This window comes from Asterias amurensis, chromosome 19 (assembly GCF_032118995.1).
Source record: "Asterias amurensis chromosome 19, ASM3211899v1".
Classification (NCBI taxonomy): domain Eukaryota; kingdom Metazoa; phylum Echinodermata; class Asteroidea; order Forcipulatida; family Asteriidae; genus Asterias; species Asterias amurensis.
In genome coordinates, this window is record NC_092666.1 from 11,642,695 (window position 1) to 11,661,998 (window position 19,304).

At 38.6% G+C, this 19,304-nt stretch overlaps 1 protein-coding gene across 6 annotated transcripts in view; it reads left to right on the forward strand.

Annotated features, from left to right (window-relative positions):
- The window catches only part of LOC139951441 (transcriptional regulator Erg-like), a 150,529-nt gene that overhangs the window by 41,110 nt on the left and 90,115 nt on the right, over window positions 1–19,304 (forward strand). For 4 of the 6 annotated variants that reach the window (XM_071950341.1, XM_071950345.1, XM_071950340.1 and 1 more), the window contains one exon: window positions 18,177–18,639. In XM_071950341.1, coding sequence (XP_071806442.1) covers window positions 18,177–18,639 — 463 coding nt within the window. Of the gene's footprint in view, window positions 1–6,914; window positions 7,011–10,831; window positions 10,891–18,176; window positions 18,640–19,304 lie in introns of those variants that run through there. The other 2 variants (XM_071950342.1, XM_071950344.1) reach the window with 2 other exon arrangements.

A 19,304-nucleotide genomic window follows, 5' to 3' on the forward strand; every position in this document is an offset into this window, starting at 1 on the left:
GGTTTGGGTTGCATGATTTATAACCACAAGCTCCTAACAAGCTACATAACAATAAAACTCTTTTTCCAAAAAGTTACAAATAATTTTATGCCTAATCCTTCCTTCTTTTTCTAATGAAGCCCAAAGGTAGACTTCAATTTTGACGACGGGTCAAGGCTTTTTCCTCTTTCAAAAGTAGTCTTTGGAAATTTTATTTAGTTCTGTTTGATCACTTACATTTTGATTTGCAAATCATTGGAGATGTTTACTTGCGCAGCGTCGTTGACAAATATAATTAAAATTTGGCCCAATTCATGGATTCTAAAAATGATACTTAATTAATTGATTTTGTTTCAAAGAACAGGTGTATATGCCTTATGGATGATTAAAACAATATACTTCAACAACATTTCATTTCGTTGAGCTGGTATGGCTGCCATTAACTACATAATTTTATACAGTACAGTTCATAAAAAACTCCCTTTACGATTACCCGCAAGGTATGCGATAGAGACATTGATCATTCGCAGTGTGTAACGAAAATAAGAAAGATGCTCAGCACACACACTGCATTATACAAACAAATCAATGACTAGAAGAAGATACATTCCCATATTGTACAGTGGAACGTCCCAAGTCATGTATCTACGGAAAAATCCACCGATCAAAAAAATGCCTCCGGATCTACACTCGTCAAAGTGTGTACTTGCAGTCGGTGTTTTCTGATCATTATTAAGAGTGAATTACTTGTGTGTGTGAAACACAGTGTGGGAATAAAGTCCAGGGAAGCTGTCAGTGTAGCGTGTTGAGGCGATTATACGACGGGGGGAAAGAGCTTCGAATCCCCCGTTGATTTTGGTTGTGAAGGGGTCGGGAGGAACTAAGGATGCGGATTGTATGAGAAACATGCTGCCGTTTGTTGATGATGTACCAGGTTTATCCGTCCACAATGCCGAGGTTCTCGTGCCTGTACCACCCGGGTGTGGCCAGGCTCTCGCTACGCTGCAGATGTCTTAAGGCGTGCTCGTACACTGAGGTTAGTGTCTGGGACCGTGCAGGACGGGGGTCAGGTAGAGGGTCAGGAAGGGGGCAAGTTAGGGGAAAGGAAGGGTGAAAATTGGGAAGAGGAGGCTGTTAATTTCAAAAATTGTGCAATGACGTGGGTACTGAAACACTTTTAGTTGCATGAACACCTCGACATTCATGCAAATACATTGGATCTGTCTAAAGCATATCGTATGAGTAACTGCAATAACAAGGGTGTTGAAATTGACACCATGGGTGTTGTTAACAAGATACACAGGAGCCTAATCAAAATTTAAAGCCATTATACACTTTCGGTAAACAGTATTTTCCAAGTCCCACACTTCGTGTATCACAACGTATATATAAAATAACAAACCTGTGAAAATTTAGTCTCAATCGGTCATCGGAGTCGGGAGAAAATAACGGGAAAACCCACTTTTGTTTCCGCACGTTTCGCCGTGTCATGACATGTGTTTAAAATAAATCCGTAATTCTCGTTATCAAGGATTGATATTGTTTTACTGTTTTCTCAAAAGTAAAGCATTTCATAAACTAATATTTCAAGAGAAGTCTTTCACCATTACCTTCTGTAAACCCTGTAAATTATTTGTAAATCTGTGAACTTTTTGTGTTTCTGTACCGAAAGTGAATAGTGGCTTTAACATCATTATGGTGTTAAAATTCTGCCAATGTAATTGTGTTGGCATTATGCAAGTGTTATGTTAACAGTACCCTGTAGGATAATCACACATTTGTGAAAGTTTAAGCTCGTTTCATTGCAGTTTCGATAAACAGACAAGGGATGGCCAAACTTGTATTGCTTTCACTTTTTTCAATAATTGAGTTTTTGACTTGCAAGACTAAAGTTTTCCTCAAAAACTATTGCATTTCAAATAGTTCAAAATGTAGTTTTGCACCATGGCCATCGTTGTACCATGCAAGCTGTGTACACATCTGTAAAGTTGTATGATGTCTTCTCTTTCCAAACCCACCTGTTTAAACCCCCTTTTTAGTGTGTATTCTTCTATGGTCACCTTGTCAGTTAGTTTCAAATGTTATCATAGATAGGGTTAGAGGCGTCTGTCTCCTGAAAAGGTCAAAACATTACCGATGCCAGCAGAGATAGGCCTATGTAAAAGTTACTATTAGTTCTCTGTTGGCTGGAGAGATGTATCCCCATACTTCTGTTGGGGCACTGGCCTGGTGACCAGTCTTTTTTCTTTGTCTTTTTCTTCCACTCTGTACTTTTTAACATGTGTTTCTGCGCCTTTGATCATTTTGTATGTAAGGGGCGCAACAACATTTTAAATATTATTATTATTATTAACTTACCTTTAAAATGGGTCTCATCCACTTTCGCCTTTTTTTTCTAGTGGTTACAAGCTTGTTAGCGATTAAGACACAACGCCTACCTTTCCACGAACTTTATAACTGCGTAAATGGCGACCTGGTTATTAGCACCATCCATCTTATATATTATGCGGTACAAGTAGTTAGATTGTTTTTAAAATAAAAGTTGTGGGTTTGTTTAATCTCAATTTCTATAGCTACATAAATCTTAATTAACACACCTGTCATGTACGTTAACGATGGTTATTCAACACACTTGTATGTTTTTGTCCCACTCCCCGACTTCTTTACAACTGAATTTCAATTTCCTTCACCCCGTTCCCCCGAGGATCTCGTAAGTTGATTGCGCATCCTTATTAAGCCAAATTAACACATAATGACTGATAAATACATTTGCCACTTTCGCTAGTTTTCTGTTACTCACAAATACTGACTTCTTGAACCAATCGCTCAAAATCGCTTTTTTTTTTAAATGCATGTATGGTGTTTTGTCCCCGACCGTCTAGTTTAATCAACTTGATTGGGTCTGAGAACCACAGCAAGAAGCCCCTACACATCAATGAGTATGACCCCAACTTAGACTCTTTTCCTGTTGTTTTGTGGTCAGGGTGACCCCGGCTGCTGCCTGGCATTTCTCCACCAGTTGTTTTCTTTCTTTCGACTACTTAGGGTGCAAGTGTTGATTTGGTTAATCAAGTGTCTATTTTCGTCTTCCAGAAACTAGACTTAGCTAAAAGACCATGGACGGGGTAGTGTGGAGCTCTCATTATGAATTTTAACTGTCTTGTTTTGTCAGACTCGATAAATTAAGTCGAGGACGGATTGGCTGAAAAAGTTGTATAATTTATTACCATCTACTTGTTGTGTGATTTATATGGCTGTTGTATAATTTTTATTTGACGTCCTAAAATATGCAGAGCCTAAAATGCATCCCGATATATTGATGTATCCTGGCCCTTTATGCAATCCTTACTTTGTACGTAAATTCTTAACGTGGTTCAAACTCTGACCTCATTGTAGCTCATGCCTAAAGGTAGCTTAAACCATGACCAAAATGAGGCCAATACATAAATGTACACGAGACCTATTCATAAAATGTAGTTCCAGCCCCTACCTAAGTGTAACCCAAAACGCTGTATATACTTAAAGGCAGTGGACACTATTGGTAATTACTCAATATAATTGTTAGCAAAACCTTTCTTGGTGAAGAGTAATGGGAAGAGGTTGATGGTATGAAATATTGTGAGAACGGCTCCCTCTGAAGTGCCATAGTTTTTGAGAAAGAAGTAATTGTCCACGAATTTGAGTTCGAGACCTCAGATTTAGAACTTGAGGTGAGGTCTCGAAATCACCCATCTAAACGCACACAATTTCGTGTGACAAGGGTATTTGTTTTCTTTCATTATTATCTCGCAAGTTCGATGACCGACTGAGCTCAAATTTCAACAGGGTTGTTATTTTATGCGTATGTTGCGATACAATAACTGTGAAGGCTAGTCTTTGACAATTACCAATAGTGTCCACTGCCTTTAAACGGAAGCCATACTCCAACCATGCCTTAAACAAAGCCAACACTTGAACGTAGCCAGGAACCCATTGCTAGACGTAGTCAACAAAATTTAACCCAAACAAAAACCCTACAAAATAATGTTACCCCAACTCTCACAGTAATAGAGCCCACACCTGCATAAAGCTCCAACCTTATAGCAAGACCTGAGCGCAGCCCCCCCCCCCCCAATCCTGACCTTGACGTATACCTTTGGTATGAAGTGTTTGTTTTTTATCATGGAAATGTTTAACAATCGTCTTGAATAATGTAAGCCTATGGCAGTCCTCAATGGAGCACTGCAACTTTGGTGTACAGGGTTATCCGCCGCCATTTGTCTTCGTGTGAGTGAAAACATTCTAACAAAACAATCGAGTTTGTATGGACAAAACTTATGGTCCCATGTCTTATTTTATTTATCTTATATGTTGGTTAGCATTTCCTCTCTTTTTATTGCTGAAATTAAACAGGAAAGTATGACAGGTACTTGTCAATTTTTATTAGGACTGTATTTTTTAAATCAATTTAATTATTAATTAGAGATGATGAAGTACTTCAAGGAAATTCCCCGGGGGTCAGGGGAAGCTCAAAACAGCTTGTAACATTTAGGTCATTTGATGACTTTTTAAATTGCTTTCATTCTCTTTAAATCATACAATATTTCAATTAGCAAACTGCTAATTGTTTCTTCCCACTCTGCGTGCGTTTTGATCAACACCCATTACTTGAAGTTAATTCAAGAAGAATGAACTTATGGTTGCTTCTAATAAGTCAATGTTGCGACCAAATCTTCACTAATCGATAAGTTATCGACAACGCATCAGTAGGTAGCATAAAACAATAAATAAAATAAAAAGTAATCGTGGATGGTAAAATAATCATTGATGTCGATTGGTGTTGTGTCCCCTGACACTACACTCATCATGTTATCACAAATATCAATATGTAAATCGCAACTCATCAATTACTAATCGATAACACATAGCGGATAGCATTAACAAAATTAACCATTCCAGAGTGTCATAACCATCGGTGTCGATTTGTGTTGGGCCCCTGCAGTTTGTTTCGTATATACTGATATATAATTGATATGTGGCTGGTCTACATTACTCAGCACGCACTTCAGACGTTTGTTATTACGCTCTCTCCCCCCTGACGGGAACACCATATACAATCATATAATCTCTTCCTTCCCCCAACTTCTTCCCGTGCTGTATTATTGAATACGGAAATGCACAGGTTGCTAAACATGCATTAAGGGGTCGCGTGAAAAGGCACCCTGAAGTTGAAATGTGCAGATAATAATCACCCCTACCAGCACCACACTGACAACGAAGTCAAGCATTTTGGAAAAGAAAATCAGGCCAGAAGCCTATCATGGTCTGCGTTAAATCGGCCAGAAGTGATCCATGGCGCCCCGTATACCTCTTACTTCTAAAAGAATATCACACAAGCACACTTGTGATTGAAGCAAACTCAAGAAATTTACCAACAATTTGTATAAATATTTGCAGTATCACTACATAATTATTTGTTTGCAGGCAAACCCTCCTTTAGAAGCAAATTGTGTGTACTTTGCAGTGTCATAACGACTGTTGCATGTAAAACACGTGTTCATGTATATGATGCCGACCTTGAACAGCCGTAGCAAGTACTCTATGAAACGTTGTCAAAGAAGCAACTCCATGCTGGTGAGGTTGCTACCTGGGATCCATATTGGAACTCAAACACAAAACTTGAGCCCTCTTGCGGTAGTAAGAAGAAAGGGTTAAACAATTCATCTCAGTTGACAAGATAAAACAATACAAACATTTATGCAGAATTATTGTCAACCTTTCATTAGTTTCCGCGACGATAAATACAAATCATAACATGAAGCAGATACTGACATGAAGTTATACAATACAATACAATACAATACAAAAGGGCATTTATATACCTCTGTTTAATTTAGATCACAGCGGTTGACTCGAGAACAACATTAAATAAAGAAAGTGAGGAAATCGAAACAATGAACACGAAAAATCATTGGGTGAAAAGGTGATATTTGAGGCCTTTCTTGAACATCTGAAGTAATGTTGCTGAGCGCAGATGTGTCGGGAGACTTCCATAATTGGGGAGCCGCAAATGAAAACGACTTAACAGCAGCAGATTGTAGAGTTATGGGCTCGAGAAAAACCTAACCATAAACAGCAAACAAGAAAGTCATTGGATCACGATGATGCGACGAACGGAGTGGTCCGGTTTTCAGATGAGCTATATTATCAAATGACCGGAACTGCAATTTAGCTCGTTAGGTTTCACACAGAAAAAAAACACTACAGGAAGAAACGTATTCCTGCTAGGAGATTTTGCTCCAAGGAACTTATAGGACGCGGTCCCTGTTCCCTTTTCTGGATTGACCGGTCACAGATCTGTACCTCGAGTATGCCCCCAGAGACCTTCCCAACCAGTGCCTGATTACTTCCTGTCCCGCGCCCCCTGCCCCTTAGCGATAAGAACCCCGACCATTTCCTTACATTTTAGGAACTGAGCCCCCCACTGACGGTTGTCTTTTAGGTTTGTATTTGACTCGACAAGGCTAAGTATTCTCAAACACACACTTACAGACGACGAGTACACGAAGCCAAGTGTAGCTTTCAACACTTTCTAGGAAGGGTTTGCGACAACGGTAGCTGTGCTGATCCATGTTCTTCACAGTCCATCCCGAAGCCCTGCGACAGAACACCACGTGTTTCAAGGCCGTGTTTCAAAATTAACGGCTGAAAAAAACTGCTGTATAAAGACTTTGGGGCTGTTCGTGAGATAACCGACATTCCGCAAGTATCCGTTGCTGAAAGAGAACCCCGTTCTCTCAAGAGTTGTGAACGTCTCAAACACCGGTAACGTCACGAGTCTGCGTTCCTAAATCTTGAGTCAAAGTTTGACGGTTTGTAATCGTTTAAGGGATCGGGATTGACCTGGCTGGGAATAGTTTATCGGCTAGTTTATATAAACCAATCGCTGACCACAGACTTGTTGTAAATCAAGTCATTTTTTTTTCAACAAGACAGTTTCTTCAAGTGCGCCTTAACAACAAGACGACATTGTACTACTTCCGATCCAATGAGTAAGTTTGTACCGTCTTTCCTGCCCTACAAAGATTTAAAACGGGATTATCTTGTTTCCCGCGAAGTTTCTTTATTTCCTTTAATAATGTTTAGGTGGTATTTGAAACTTTGCATGTTTAGGGTTTAGATAGGTGAGGTTTGCAGTTAAGCACCATGTGTAAATCTATTTTTGTTGTTGTTCTGGAAACTTGTTTGGGTCTTTCTTCTAAGAAGTTAGCTTTATAAGTTGAACATCTTTGCATGCACACTGTGAAAAAGTTTGAAAGTTTTTGCTCTTCGTGCTTTAAACATCTCGTGTTTTGTTTTACATGGGCCCAATAGTAGCTAAGCACACAGAAATCCTGCTTACCAGAATAAAGTTACCAGCCAAAGTACCATGCCACGTCTACAATTTGTGACTGGTACTCTGCTAATTTAGAGACAGAAATGTTTAGGAAATATTTCTGCTTAGCTTAAAGGCAGTTGACACTATTGGTAATTACTAAAAATAATTATTAGCATAAAACCTTGTTTGGTAACGAGTAATGGGGAGAGGTTGATTGTATAAAACACTGCGAGAAACGGCTCCCTCTGAAGTGAAACAGTTTTCGAGAAAGAAGTAATTTTCCACGAATTTGATTTCGAGACCTCAGGTTTAGAATTTGAGGTCTCAAAATCAAGCATCTGAAAGCACACAACTTCGTGTGACAAGGGTGTTTGTTTTCTTTCATAGTTATCTCGCAACTCCAATGACCAATCGAGCTCAAATTTTCACAGGTTTGTTATTGTATGCATATGTTGAGATACACCAAGTGAAAAGACTGGTCTTTGACAATTACCAATAGTGGCCAGTGTCGTTAAGCAGCTCTACGAGCCCCGATCTACGACCAGAAAGAAAGTTGTTCATTGTATTCAAGTTAAAGGATGTTTGAAGTACCTTTTCATTGTAAGGAAGTAAACCCCAACCATTTTACTCTCGTTGCTGTAATACGAGATGCTGATTTGCTTGTCTTTAACTCGACACAAGGTTCAGTTTCCACCCCCCCCCCCCCCCCCCTCTACGTTGTGGAAGCAGAAGTGGTGATACAGTCTTCCAATAATGAGCTTGCCAAATTTTTAATTTGTCTCCAGTAGAAAAGTGCATTTTTTTAATATGTTCTTTGGCAGAATCCTTTCTGTGGCTGGTGTCGTTTTGTTGTTTACACGAGTCAAGGACAATGGTTGCAAATTTGTTGGACATAATTGGTATGACTTCTGTATTGGCATTGAGTTAAAAAAAAACGAACACATGAGAGGGGACTCTATAAATTTTCGGTTCAACCTTTTCCCCCTGAAATAGCAAATTATGTGTCACTATTTCAATATTATCATAAATTTTCCGATGAACACATTTTTTGAAGTGAACAAACACAGTTATACATTGTCCACTTTGAATCTGATTAGTGAGGGCATGGTGAAACTCAATTGTGTGATGGAGTGACTTTGCAAATAGATTGAGTCCGAAGTAATGTGGTGAAAAGACGAGTCTTTACCTCGCAATAAAGCTCGTTTATCAGATTCAAATGTGTTTTGATGACTATGATCAAGCCCATACCTGGAGTATTTACCAGTCTATATAACAGTAACACCCTACTTTTAAGTGCTACCATTTGTTGCTTTATCTAATACGCTATTTCTCCGTCGCTACTCTTGCACGCTGTCTACATGAAAATCCGTTTAATTAACAATGATTCAAGATCGATCAATTCTGGGTTTTAGGTTGTATGATTTGTTTCGTAATTGGTCACAAGTTTCATTAAGTTTGACATATAATCTCAGACGCACTATAGTCAAAACAATTAATCCTTAAAGGCACTGGACACTATTGGTAATTACTCAAAATAATTGCTAGCATAACAACTGACTTGGTAACAAGCAATGGAGAGATGAGATGTTGGTAGTATAAAACGTTGTGATAAACGGCTCCCTTAAAAGTAACGAAGAAAGGGGCATTTTCTTACTCGAATATTAAACGACTTCAGGCCTGAAGCCTTTTTAGGATATTTTTTCTTTATTATTATCTTGCAACTTCGATAATCAATTGAGTCCAAAGTTTCACAGAATTTTCTTTTTTTTTTAATCTTGGGATGCACTAAGTGAGATTACTGGTCTTTGACAATTTACCAGACGCGTCCAGTGCCTTTAAAAATTAATTACAACAATATGATAGTAAAATGGTGAAAACCGGCATAAACTCCTTTAAGAATAAGACGATCTTTGAATACCGATGAAAAACATGTAAACCAACTCACAACAGGAACCTGTTAAGTCCAATACTGGCAGATGTGACCGAGTGGTAAGACTTATCCCAATTCTGGATAAAGACACCATCATCTTGAATTAAGGCAGTTCCCTCGATATGTCAGTTTGAATTTAACGGTACATACAGTGGATGAAACTTGCCAGCGCTTGTAGCCCAACTCGTGATGAACTCGCTGCAAGTACAGCCCGATCGCGTTGAACTCGTAGCATTTGTAGCCCAATAGTGATGAACTTGTAGCCCAATCGCAATGAATCCGTAGCACTTGTAGCCCAATCTCGATGAACTCTCACACTGAGCATTACATTTGGTTTAACCGTCCGTACGCATTTTCTTTCTGCAGTTTAGAATGGCCATAATCAAAACAAAATTCCGATTTTCGTTTGAAGGATTTTTTTTTTTAATCGATTTAGAAAACAAAATTCCCCATTGAAAAGCACTAAGACAGGGTTGCAGTGTTGATGTACATAAAACAAAACTGCCAACCATACATGTGACGGTTGGTGCATGCTCTTGTTCAAGAAATGTTTCCCGCAATTCCCAAATGGGACTGTTCTTAATTGGGCGCTTCCTTAACCCCCGTACATTTGGGACGTCCCGTGCCAAATTGGTAAGTCTTGCGTGTGTCTTGCATCTAAACTTATCATGTATTGTGATAATATGACTAACAAAGAAACAGTGACTGATTAGGGTTTTCTGTTTGTTCTGGAATTTGCCAACTCTTCCCTGGAGTTGAAGTGAGGTCAGAGTTGATCAAGCATGCGCAATGATGAAAGAAAGCCTTATCGCACGGTTGTAATGTTTTGAAATGAAACAAACGCGTCACTCTGATTCCCTGTTCTTAATTATCACTCAGCATACGAACTTTATTTTCGTAACTTTAGTTTAAGGGTGTCGGCTGCGAAGTGTCTTAGTTTCGTGTGAATTTTATTAGTAGCCTCAAATAATCCCACATTGAAAGTTCGAGTTTCGGCAAAAATATCGAGTTGTTTTCACTTTTGTGTTGAACTTTTTAATTAAACCAAGGTTTATACAATAAGATAAGGACCCGATGCTGATTCATTGACGTAAATTACTAAAATATACTTTGTGTTTATCAACTGTTGTTCAAACTGGAAAGTGAAATAATTGATGTACTCGGTTCGAATCCATGCAACATTGATTGAGCTCCTTCTTTTACTTGTTTATCAATTTGTTAATGGGAAATTGACAATCACAATGACCTGAAATGGCCCACTCGATGCAAGGGCTAAAATGAGGGAAATGGGGTAAAAGAAGATGAAACCAAAAAGCAGAAATATTACTATTAGTATTGTGTTTGAATTAGGACAGAATAAGAGGCAGGGAAGCAAGAAACAGGTAGTGATTTCCAAAGTAAGACATTAACAATACACGGCGGGAAGAAGCTTTTTGAGTACCTGTCCACTACACAGAGTATTACATTTGATTGGTTTATGGTTTATAGCAACTAATTATTATCCCTATTCGTCCAGATTTGTTTCGGTGTGTGCGGGTACACCTATACAACAAACTTTTATGGCTTTAGCCTATAATTTCCAAGTATTCCAAGTTGCTGTTTTGACGGTAGGATTTTTCTCTCGGTAAGAGTGTAAATATAATTATGTCTTTTAGTGGAATGGAATATGACACATTGTTCGTACTCTCTCAAAACCTTATCTTTGAACACCTTCCAAAACTCAAACTCAACATTTAAACCTTTCTTAGAAAATAGTCCGGGAATTGCCCTTTCGATCACAGGGTCTCAGGGTGAGTCAAGGGCCCGTTTCCCCCGGGAAATGTGTTCCTTATTTAGATAGGAGCATCCCAGTAGTTTGTCTTCTTAACTACTCAAGGGGAATACTGCTGATAAGAACTCCAAGACATTAAGACAATGTACTCTGCTGAGGAGGGTTTTAAGATTTAGTTACGGAGGCAGGAAGGAGATTAAGAAAGTTTATTGTCTCCGGAGTATGTTGTGGGAATAAATATAGTCAGTCCCCTTCGGATCGATCAAGACGGGATATGATGCTGTTCAATTTGGGTGTCATATTTTTTATTGTTTTATATATTTTTTTTACAATTAGTTAAAGGAACAACTTCAACCCATTGCAGGTTATTGACTCAATAATCAAATAAATTGTAATATTTACCAAACACGATTGCAATAGTCGAACACTATGAATAATTAATAAATAGGAAACATTCACTTGCTTTAATGGGTAACTTTTTCTTCCCCTCCAGAAAAAAATGTTGAGCACAATTTCCCCCTGGGGTATTATCCCATCGCAAAGCTAACCAGGCATTCATCTTATAATAATCTAACACATGCACGTTGCATGCTCGCGGTTGAAGTCTTTCGCAAAGAAATGACCCCCACGCGAGTAGATTCCCGCCAAAAACACAGCAACTCGCTGAAAAAAAGACCCTACTCCCGGCTGTTATTTTCACCTGCCATACAATCCAAGTCTTTTGTGTACTTAACACCTCCTCAGTGCAAAATGAATGTCTAGTATCTATTTAGTTCGTGTCTCCAACCGTCTACGAGACCAGACCGTCTGTTTTGGGAGCAGCGTGTGTTAGGAGCGTATACACCGCCGTCGATTCGACGCTTTTAACGGCCCTGGGCTTCCCCCACACGATGATGAACGATGAAGTTCATGGCAATTTGGGAATGGAAAACCTCCTTGCTGCAAAAACCACCTGCTCTCAAACGACTTCGGTTTTTTAATTAATCCATTTTATTTTTAATAGGCTGGGGCAAGTTTAAAGATGCTATCTGTTCACCCCTTCTTTTTGATCATCAGCTGTTCATGTTGATGATCATAATCAACCAAAATATTGATTGTCATGTAGCATGCATGATTGATTCGAGCGTGATTTTTTTATTTTTATTTTTACTATCGAAGATGTTTTTATTCCTTTTGTAGATCAAGTGTTTTGCCATGACATGAATCCCTACTCACTGTGAATGAAGACGTTTGTTATATATGATTTACCTGTAGAAATTTAAGCCTCATTTATAGTTGTCACGTTTAAAATAAAATGAAAATCAGTAGAGCAAAGTTTTCAGGAGATTAAAATAATGTGATGTACGTAGTAAATAATGAATTATCTCTATGACTCAATTCTTTTTTGTGAAATTGTTTTACTAATTTCTCAAATATTACAGCACCACAGCAAGTTGTAGATCAAGTGTTTTGCCATGACATGAATCCCTACTCACTGTGAATGAAGACGTTTGTTATATTATATGATTTACCTGCAATATCTCAAATATTACAGCACCACAGCAAGTACGATTTTAACGAAAGATTTCAATCATTTAAAATCTGTTTTTTTTTTATATAGCAAAAAAAAAATTGCTAAATCATGATTTAGTTAGTTTTGTTTGTCACCTGTAATCAATGCTGTGTTTGCAAGTCTTGTAAATGTATGAAATGCAAGTGAAACTTGATTTCTGATTTATGTACTTGTCACTGCCATAATTGTTAATATCATTAGTGACTCTACAGTTGCCATAATGAGATGGACACTGTCTACGAACGTGAGTTAAATTTATCAGAGGACTATTTTTTTCACAGGACTCGGGAAAGTACTGAGTATACAGTGCTAACACACATCGGTGTATGGGTAAAAAACCAAAAATTAATATTCTTTATCCCGATGCAAATTTAACATCTATTGTATCGTTGCGGTACCCGCTGCCAAAACATAGGATTCGAACTGCCTCTAGCTACCGGGCAACCTCGGTAGTCTAGTTGGTAAGACACTGCTCTAGAATTGCAAGGGTCGTGGGTTCGAATCCCATGCCTGTGATATTTTTTTTCACAGGACTCGGGAAAGTACTGAGTATACAGTGCTAACACACATCGGTGTATGGGTAAAAACCAAAAATAAATATTCTTTATCCCGATGCAAATTTAACATCTATTAAATAAATTTATCAGATACACTACACTTAAAAGTGTTCACGGTCACTTTAAAGGCACTGTACATTATTTGCAATTCTTGAAAATAAACGTTACCATAAAAACTGTCATTCTAACGAGCAACGGAGAGCTGTTGATATTATATAGGTTTTCTCGGTCGAATTCAGCAAACGAGCAGCCAATTTCATGTTCATTTGTTCGAAATAAAGCTGTTTTGCCTCTCCAGTTGTTACTGCGTTTCAAATTCAGAATTCGGCCATTCAATTTCGTTTTGAGTCTTAGATGACAATATTATTAGGAAACGTGTCCAGTTACTTTAATCAGAAATGAAAATAAATAATAGCCATTTTGAGAGCTAGGTCAGGGTGCTAGCGGTGGCTTCCTTGCGTGGTGCTGTTGTTGGGGTCAGAAGTCAACGATCATTTGCAATAATATACAGATGCACGACGGGCCACTCGCTTGAGTGCCACCAGCAACACCACAACCAATGACGTCATAAGATGTCTGAAACAGGGAAGGGCATAGCAAAGTACCCCTCCCCGGTCTTTAAAGTTTTTTTGAGTCTTTTGGGGGTAACTGTGGTCACGTCTCGCCGTTGTGACTCACAAACTAAGAGGTGTTGACAACATACGAATGAACTGATAGAGTGAACTGATAGAGTGAACTTGGTCGTGTGTTTACAGATACTCACTTTTAACGCTTGGGTATTCTAGTTTTACTTTCACTTAATTCTAGCTTTTGAAACAGAAAGTTTGATGTGACATCGGCTATAATAGTGTGATTTGTACCTAAAATGATGATGGTATATACACGTGTGCTTTAGTTTTACACTGATAGCAAATACTGTGATACCGCCATTGCTTTTACAGCAGTATTGTAACAGAATGGATGTCATGCGACGCACTGTGTAACAGGCAAGTTTTTTAACGATATTTTAAAAATTAGTTCCACTTATTGACACGTACAGACACGTTATGAAGTGTCAATGCAAGTCTGTTTATTTCCATTGAGGTCTGGGCCCGGACCCATCAGATGTGAATTCAAACAAAATGCCACGTGCCGGACGTGGATTGAACAGGAAATGTCTGCCAGACTATTTACAATAATGTCTACCCGGATCGGGTTGTTTTGTGTATTCAATTTATATTCAACTGTGTATTCAACTGCGGCTTAAAACCGTGCTGTTAAAAACACTTGCCTTGATGGTACACGATTTTAACATTGACCTTAAAGACAATGGACACTATTGGTAATTGTCACCGACCAGTCTTCTTACTTGGTGTATCTCAACATATGCATAAAATAACAAACCTGTGAAAATTTGAGCTCAATTGGTCTTCGGAGTTGCGAGATCTATGAAAGAAAAAAACACCCATGTCACACAAAGTTGTGTGCTTTCAGATGCTTGATTTCGAGACCTCAAATTCTAAACTTGAGGTCTTGAAATCAAAATCGTGGAATATTACTTCTTTCTCGAAAACTACGTCACTTCAGAGGGAGCCATTTCTCACAATAACCTCTCCCATTACTCGTCACCAAGAAAGGTTTTACACTAATAATTATTTTGAGTAATTACCAATAGTGGCCACTGCCTTTAAAGCAACGTACTGATACACTTTTACTCGGGGACACATCTTCCTGAAACAAACCCTCCAGAGGACTGCCAGAAAGTCTAGTATACTTTGATGCCCTTGTATTGTGTCTTTAATTTTATACTTGCGATGTGTTTAGCCTATGGAAGTGGTTAAACATTACTCAAAAGATGTTGAACAATTTCACGACTTGAACTAGTCCGTTGACCTCTTTGATTAAGGCTATCTATACATTTATGTGGATTTAGTTTGTCGAATAATCTTTTGGCCATGATATTATTAATTTGGTCTGTAATCAACAACCTGGGTTCGTTATTTCATGATCTACTTTAGCAAAACAGTATAATGACAAATTAAACAAATAACAATTGTGCCCATTATAACTAGTTTATCAGCTCGGAATTACATTGTTGCTGTACCACTTATAAATTGCTCAGCAGAAAGTTATTAGCAAACATGTCTTGCCAAAGCAGTTTGAAATTGGGACCCGTTTACCATCCAGCCTCAATGTTCAATTGTTTATTGATGTGGCATTAAGTTCATGGGTCACACCACCTCCATGGTGTCAATAACACTGTTTATCCCATACACATTGTTACTCAAACAACTGCGAATATAAACCTTTTTTTCGCCCCACTGGAAATAATTCGGCACACGACGACGGGCTATACCACCCGGGAGGTAAAGCGATTATCCCCGGGTGTAAAAGCACGCCAATGTTGAACCAGTTCGCGTGCCGGGCATCAGGTCGCTGATACCCTAATACTCGTGGATCGGTTTCCCCTTAACCCCCAAGGTCACTGGTGGTATTCCCAGATGTAACACAAGTTAATCTTTTAACAACTGGATGTTATCTGAGCTTGGCACGTGCCGTAACACTCGTTTATTTCCCCAATTGAGTATATGTGCACACCAGTGCCCGCTTGTACTTCCTTTATTTTACCTGGAAGGTACTGTGGAGTGGTGACATAACAGTTACTTAGATATTGGACTATTGACATTCACATATGTTTGTACACCGAATGTCTACATTGTCTTTCAATATTGGACATTCTTAGCAACTGGTATTATCTGAACTCGTTTATTTCTTTAACTGAGTCCTAGTGTATACTTCCTCTATTTTACCTGGAAGGTAGCGCAGAGTGATACTCCGTGGTTTGATCATCGAGGAATAGTTTGATATAGGACACTTGACATTCAAATAGGTTTCTACAGCGAATGTCTACTTTGCTGTTTCCATATTGGACATTCTTCCATTTAAACAACTGGACGTTATCTTGACTCGGCACGTGCCGTAACACTCGTTTATTTTGCTCAACTGAGTCGTTGTGTATCAGTAAATGCCCGCTGGTACTTCCTCTGTTTTACATGGAAAGTAATTTGGACTGATGACAGTAAAGTTTTAGTTTGACATTGAACATTGGACATAGGTTTGTACAGCGGATGTCGACTTTGCTATTTCGATTGGATATCCAACGTTAATATATCACGTATAGCTCTTGGTGACTGTTAAAACACAATACACTTGAGCTTGATGGAACTGGTGGTAAAATATATATTTTCCTAAATTTGCGAATGCTATAATATTCTATACTATAAACCATAATAATTCCTATTTTGTAAAAAAAAGACATTTTTTTGTTTTCTTCTTCTTAAAATAACCACCAACTCCTGGTGATTGCACCGTGGTCCTGTCAGAAATGTTTTATCCGGTAAAACAAACTGTAACTTTCAAAAGAAATTGATAGTTTCTAAATGAATTCAATATAAAAAACAGGTAAGCCTTGACTAGTTTAAAAAAAGCAACAACAACCCGTTTCGTTTGTACTGTGCTCTTTTCTCTTGAAAACAAAACAGCGTGGGTTCTTTAGTTTCAGTTTTGACCTTCAAGATTTGTCTTTATAATTTCACTAAAATTAAGTCCTTTACTACTTTCGGTCTTTCCAACTGTTAAACATTGGTGCTACACATGGGGGAAAGAAATAACACAATTTAATGTTAATTTAGAGCGAGTTGCTCATTGTTTTCTTTTGGGGGAGTTAGTAAATGTTAGAATGCCGAATCATGCAAAAATATGTCAGGCAGTGTACAGGGTGCCATACTAGTTTGCCCATTGGGTTGTGCTGCATTTGGACCGACTAATGACGTCCATCAACTAAGACCGAAGAAAACTGGCTCACCTACGTCGCAACTCTCTTTATACAAAGTTCAGTGCAATATCTGTCTGCACATTGTAATTACCATCCTCAACGAAATTCCTGATTTTTGTTTAAGGATGCCCTTTTTTTAATCGTTTTAGAAAAGAAAAAAAAAATCATTGAAAACGACAGTGGCAGAAAAATGTTTAGAATAGTGCTTTTGGTCCGGCTTTATGACGACTGCTTATATCATTTTAAATATTGTGTGCACTTTCATTTTTTTTTTCCAAAAGTAAAAAACATCGTTTCTTTGGCCCTCTGTAAAATAATAACTTCACACTCTTGATTGTTAAGGTATAGCGATGCAGATATTTATTTAAGTGAGTGACAGCTCGAAATTTGATCCAACACCGCAAGCGTGCGCCTCAATTATTTCCCAGTCCGCATTGTTTATTATTTTGCAAAACCGTCATTTTGATGGGGTCCTCAATAACTTTACAAATAATGGAAGCTTTTGTATGTTGATGTTGTTTCAATATGCAAACGGATGTGTGTTGTTGGTATTGAGAAATGAAAAGTACATGTTTTGTTGATGAAGTGTAGATTGTATACATTATTAGCTGATTTGTTACCATTGTTTACTACAAAACTGGAGTAGAATTTTTATTTCTGCTTTGCCAGAAATTTGATGCGTTTTCCTCGTTAAAAAAAAGCATGAATTGGAAACTGACCGATTACTTTAGATTTAATAACTTTTGTTGAGACAACAAATGACTGATATCCGGCATAATTATTTCAGAAAATAATGTGGATAATATTTGGTGTGAAAAGACTGAAAGTGAAGCGGGAGTAGGATTTCCCTTTCTGCGTTTCCAGAAATTTAGTGCATCGTCCTTGTAAAAAGTGGCATGCATTGGTATTGAACGTACACTTCAAAATTATTGCATAACTTAAATCTGTAATGTCAACAACTACTTTATATTCGGAAAATTTTTTGTAGCAAAATATTGTTAATTTCATTTATTGTGAACGGAATGAGAGTGCCGTGGGTATGGAACCATGGATATACCTCTTTGGATATGCTACACTATTGTTGAGCAGTGGGTATTTTGTGGGCGTGGTTTATCAGGGATGTAACACTTTCTAGTTTATTCATAATAGCTTTAATTACCAACAAATCTGAGTTTCCTCATTGCTGACTTCCTTGCTTTTTGTTTCCTCCAAACAGGAAGCCCTGTCCGTAGTGTCCGAAGACCAGTCCATGTTTGAGAATTCTTACCAGCACCACCACCAAGAGCCGCCCAAGCCTATTGTGGTATCTTCGGTAAGCCCCCACTCCTCGGCGTCTCTCCAGAGTGTGATCCCCAAGCCCAGGCAGTCCCCCTCCCCGCAAGACCTCGCCGCTCCTCCCCAGTGGAACCAGTGCCGCCAGCAAGATATCCGTATGAAGCAGGAGCCGGACCACGTAGCCCACGGGCATGATGCCGGTACCATCGGCCGTGTTGTGGAGGCTGAATCCCCCTTGGATTGTAGCGTGAGTAAGAGACAGCAACCTCATGGGGCAATGTCCGAGGCGTCCCAGGCGGCACCCCCTTACCCGTGCCCACCTTACCCCGGATCGGAGTCCGATCGGGCCCGCTCACCGCCACCCAATGTCACCACCAATGAAAAACGGGTCATCGTGCCAGCTGGTAAGTTGATTATACTTTCTACTATGCTGATCTGTTTTCTGGTTTGGTTTTTTTGTGTGTCTCCATTCCGATATTGTCACCCCGTTAACAATTGTTCAACTCACCAACCCGATAAAAGTGTCCTTTTCAATTGAAGATTGCTGTACGAACCATTGTGAATGTTCAATGTCGAATTTCAAAATAAAAAGGAGACATGCGCTGTTTAAATTTGTGACTGCCCAATATCCTATATCGAAAAAGCAACATTGGTATTCGCTGTACAAACCTCTGTGAATGTTCAATATCCTATATCGAAAAAGCAACATTGATATTCGCTGCCAGACATGTGATGTACAATGTCCAACACCAACCTAACTTCACTGTCATATAAATAATGAAGATGATGGGAACAATGGGCATCGTTTTGGGGACCAGTTTTATACTTTGCCTACTTTTTCTCAAGCACGAATGTTAAACTCATCTGGGCCCAATTTCATAGAGCTGCTAAGCACACAAATTTGCATGAAATGTTTTCCTTGATAACAACAGGTTTACCAACCAAATTTTAGTTTGTTGCATATTGCTTGTTACTGGTATTCAGCTGTTGTTTGCTTATCCAAAAAAATCATGTGTAAATATTGTTGGTAATCCTGTTTTCATCAAGACAGAAATTTCATGCTGAGCAA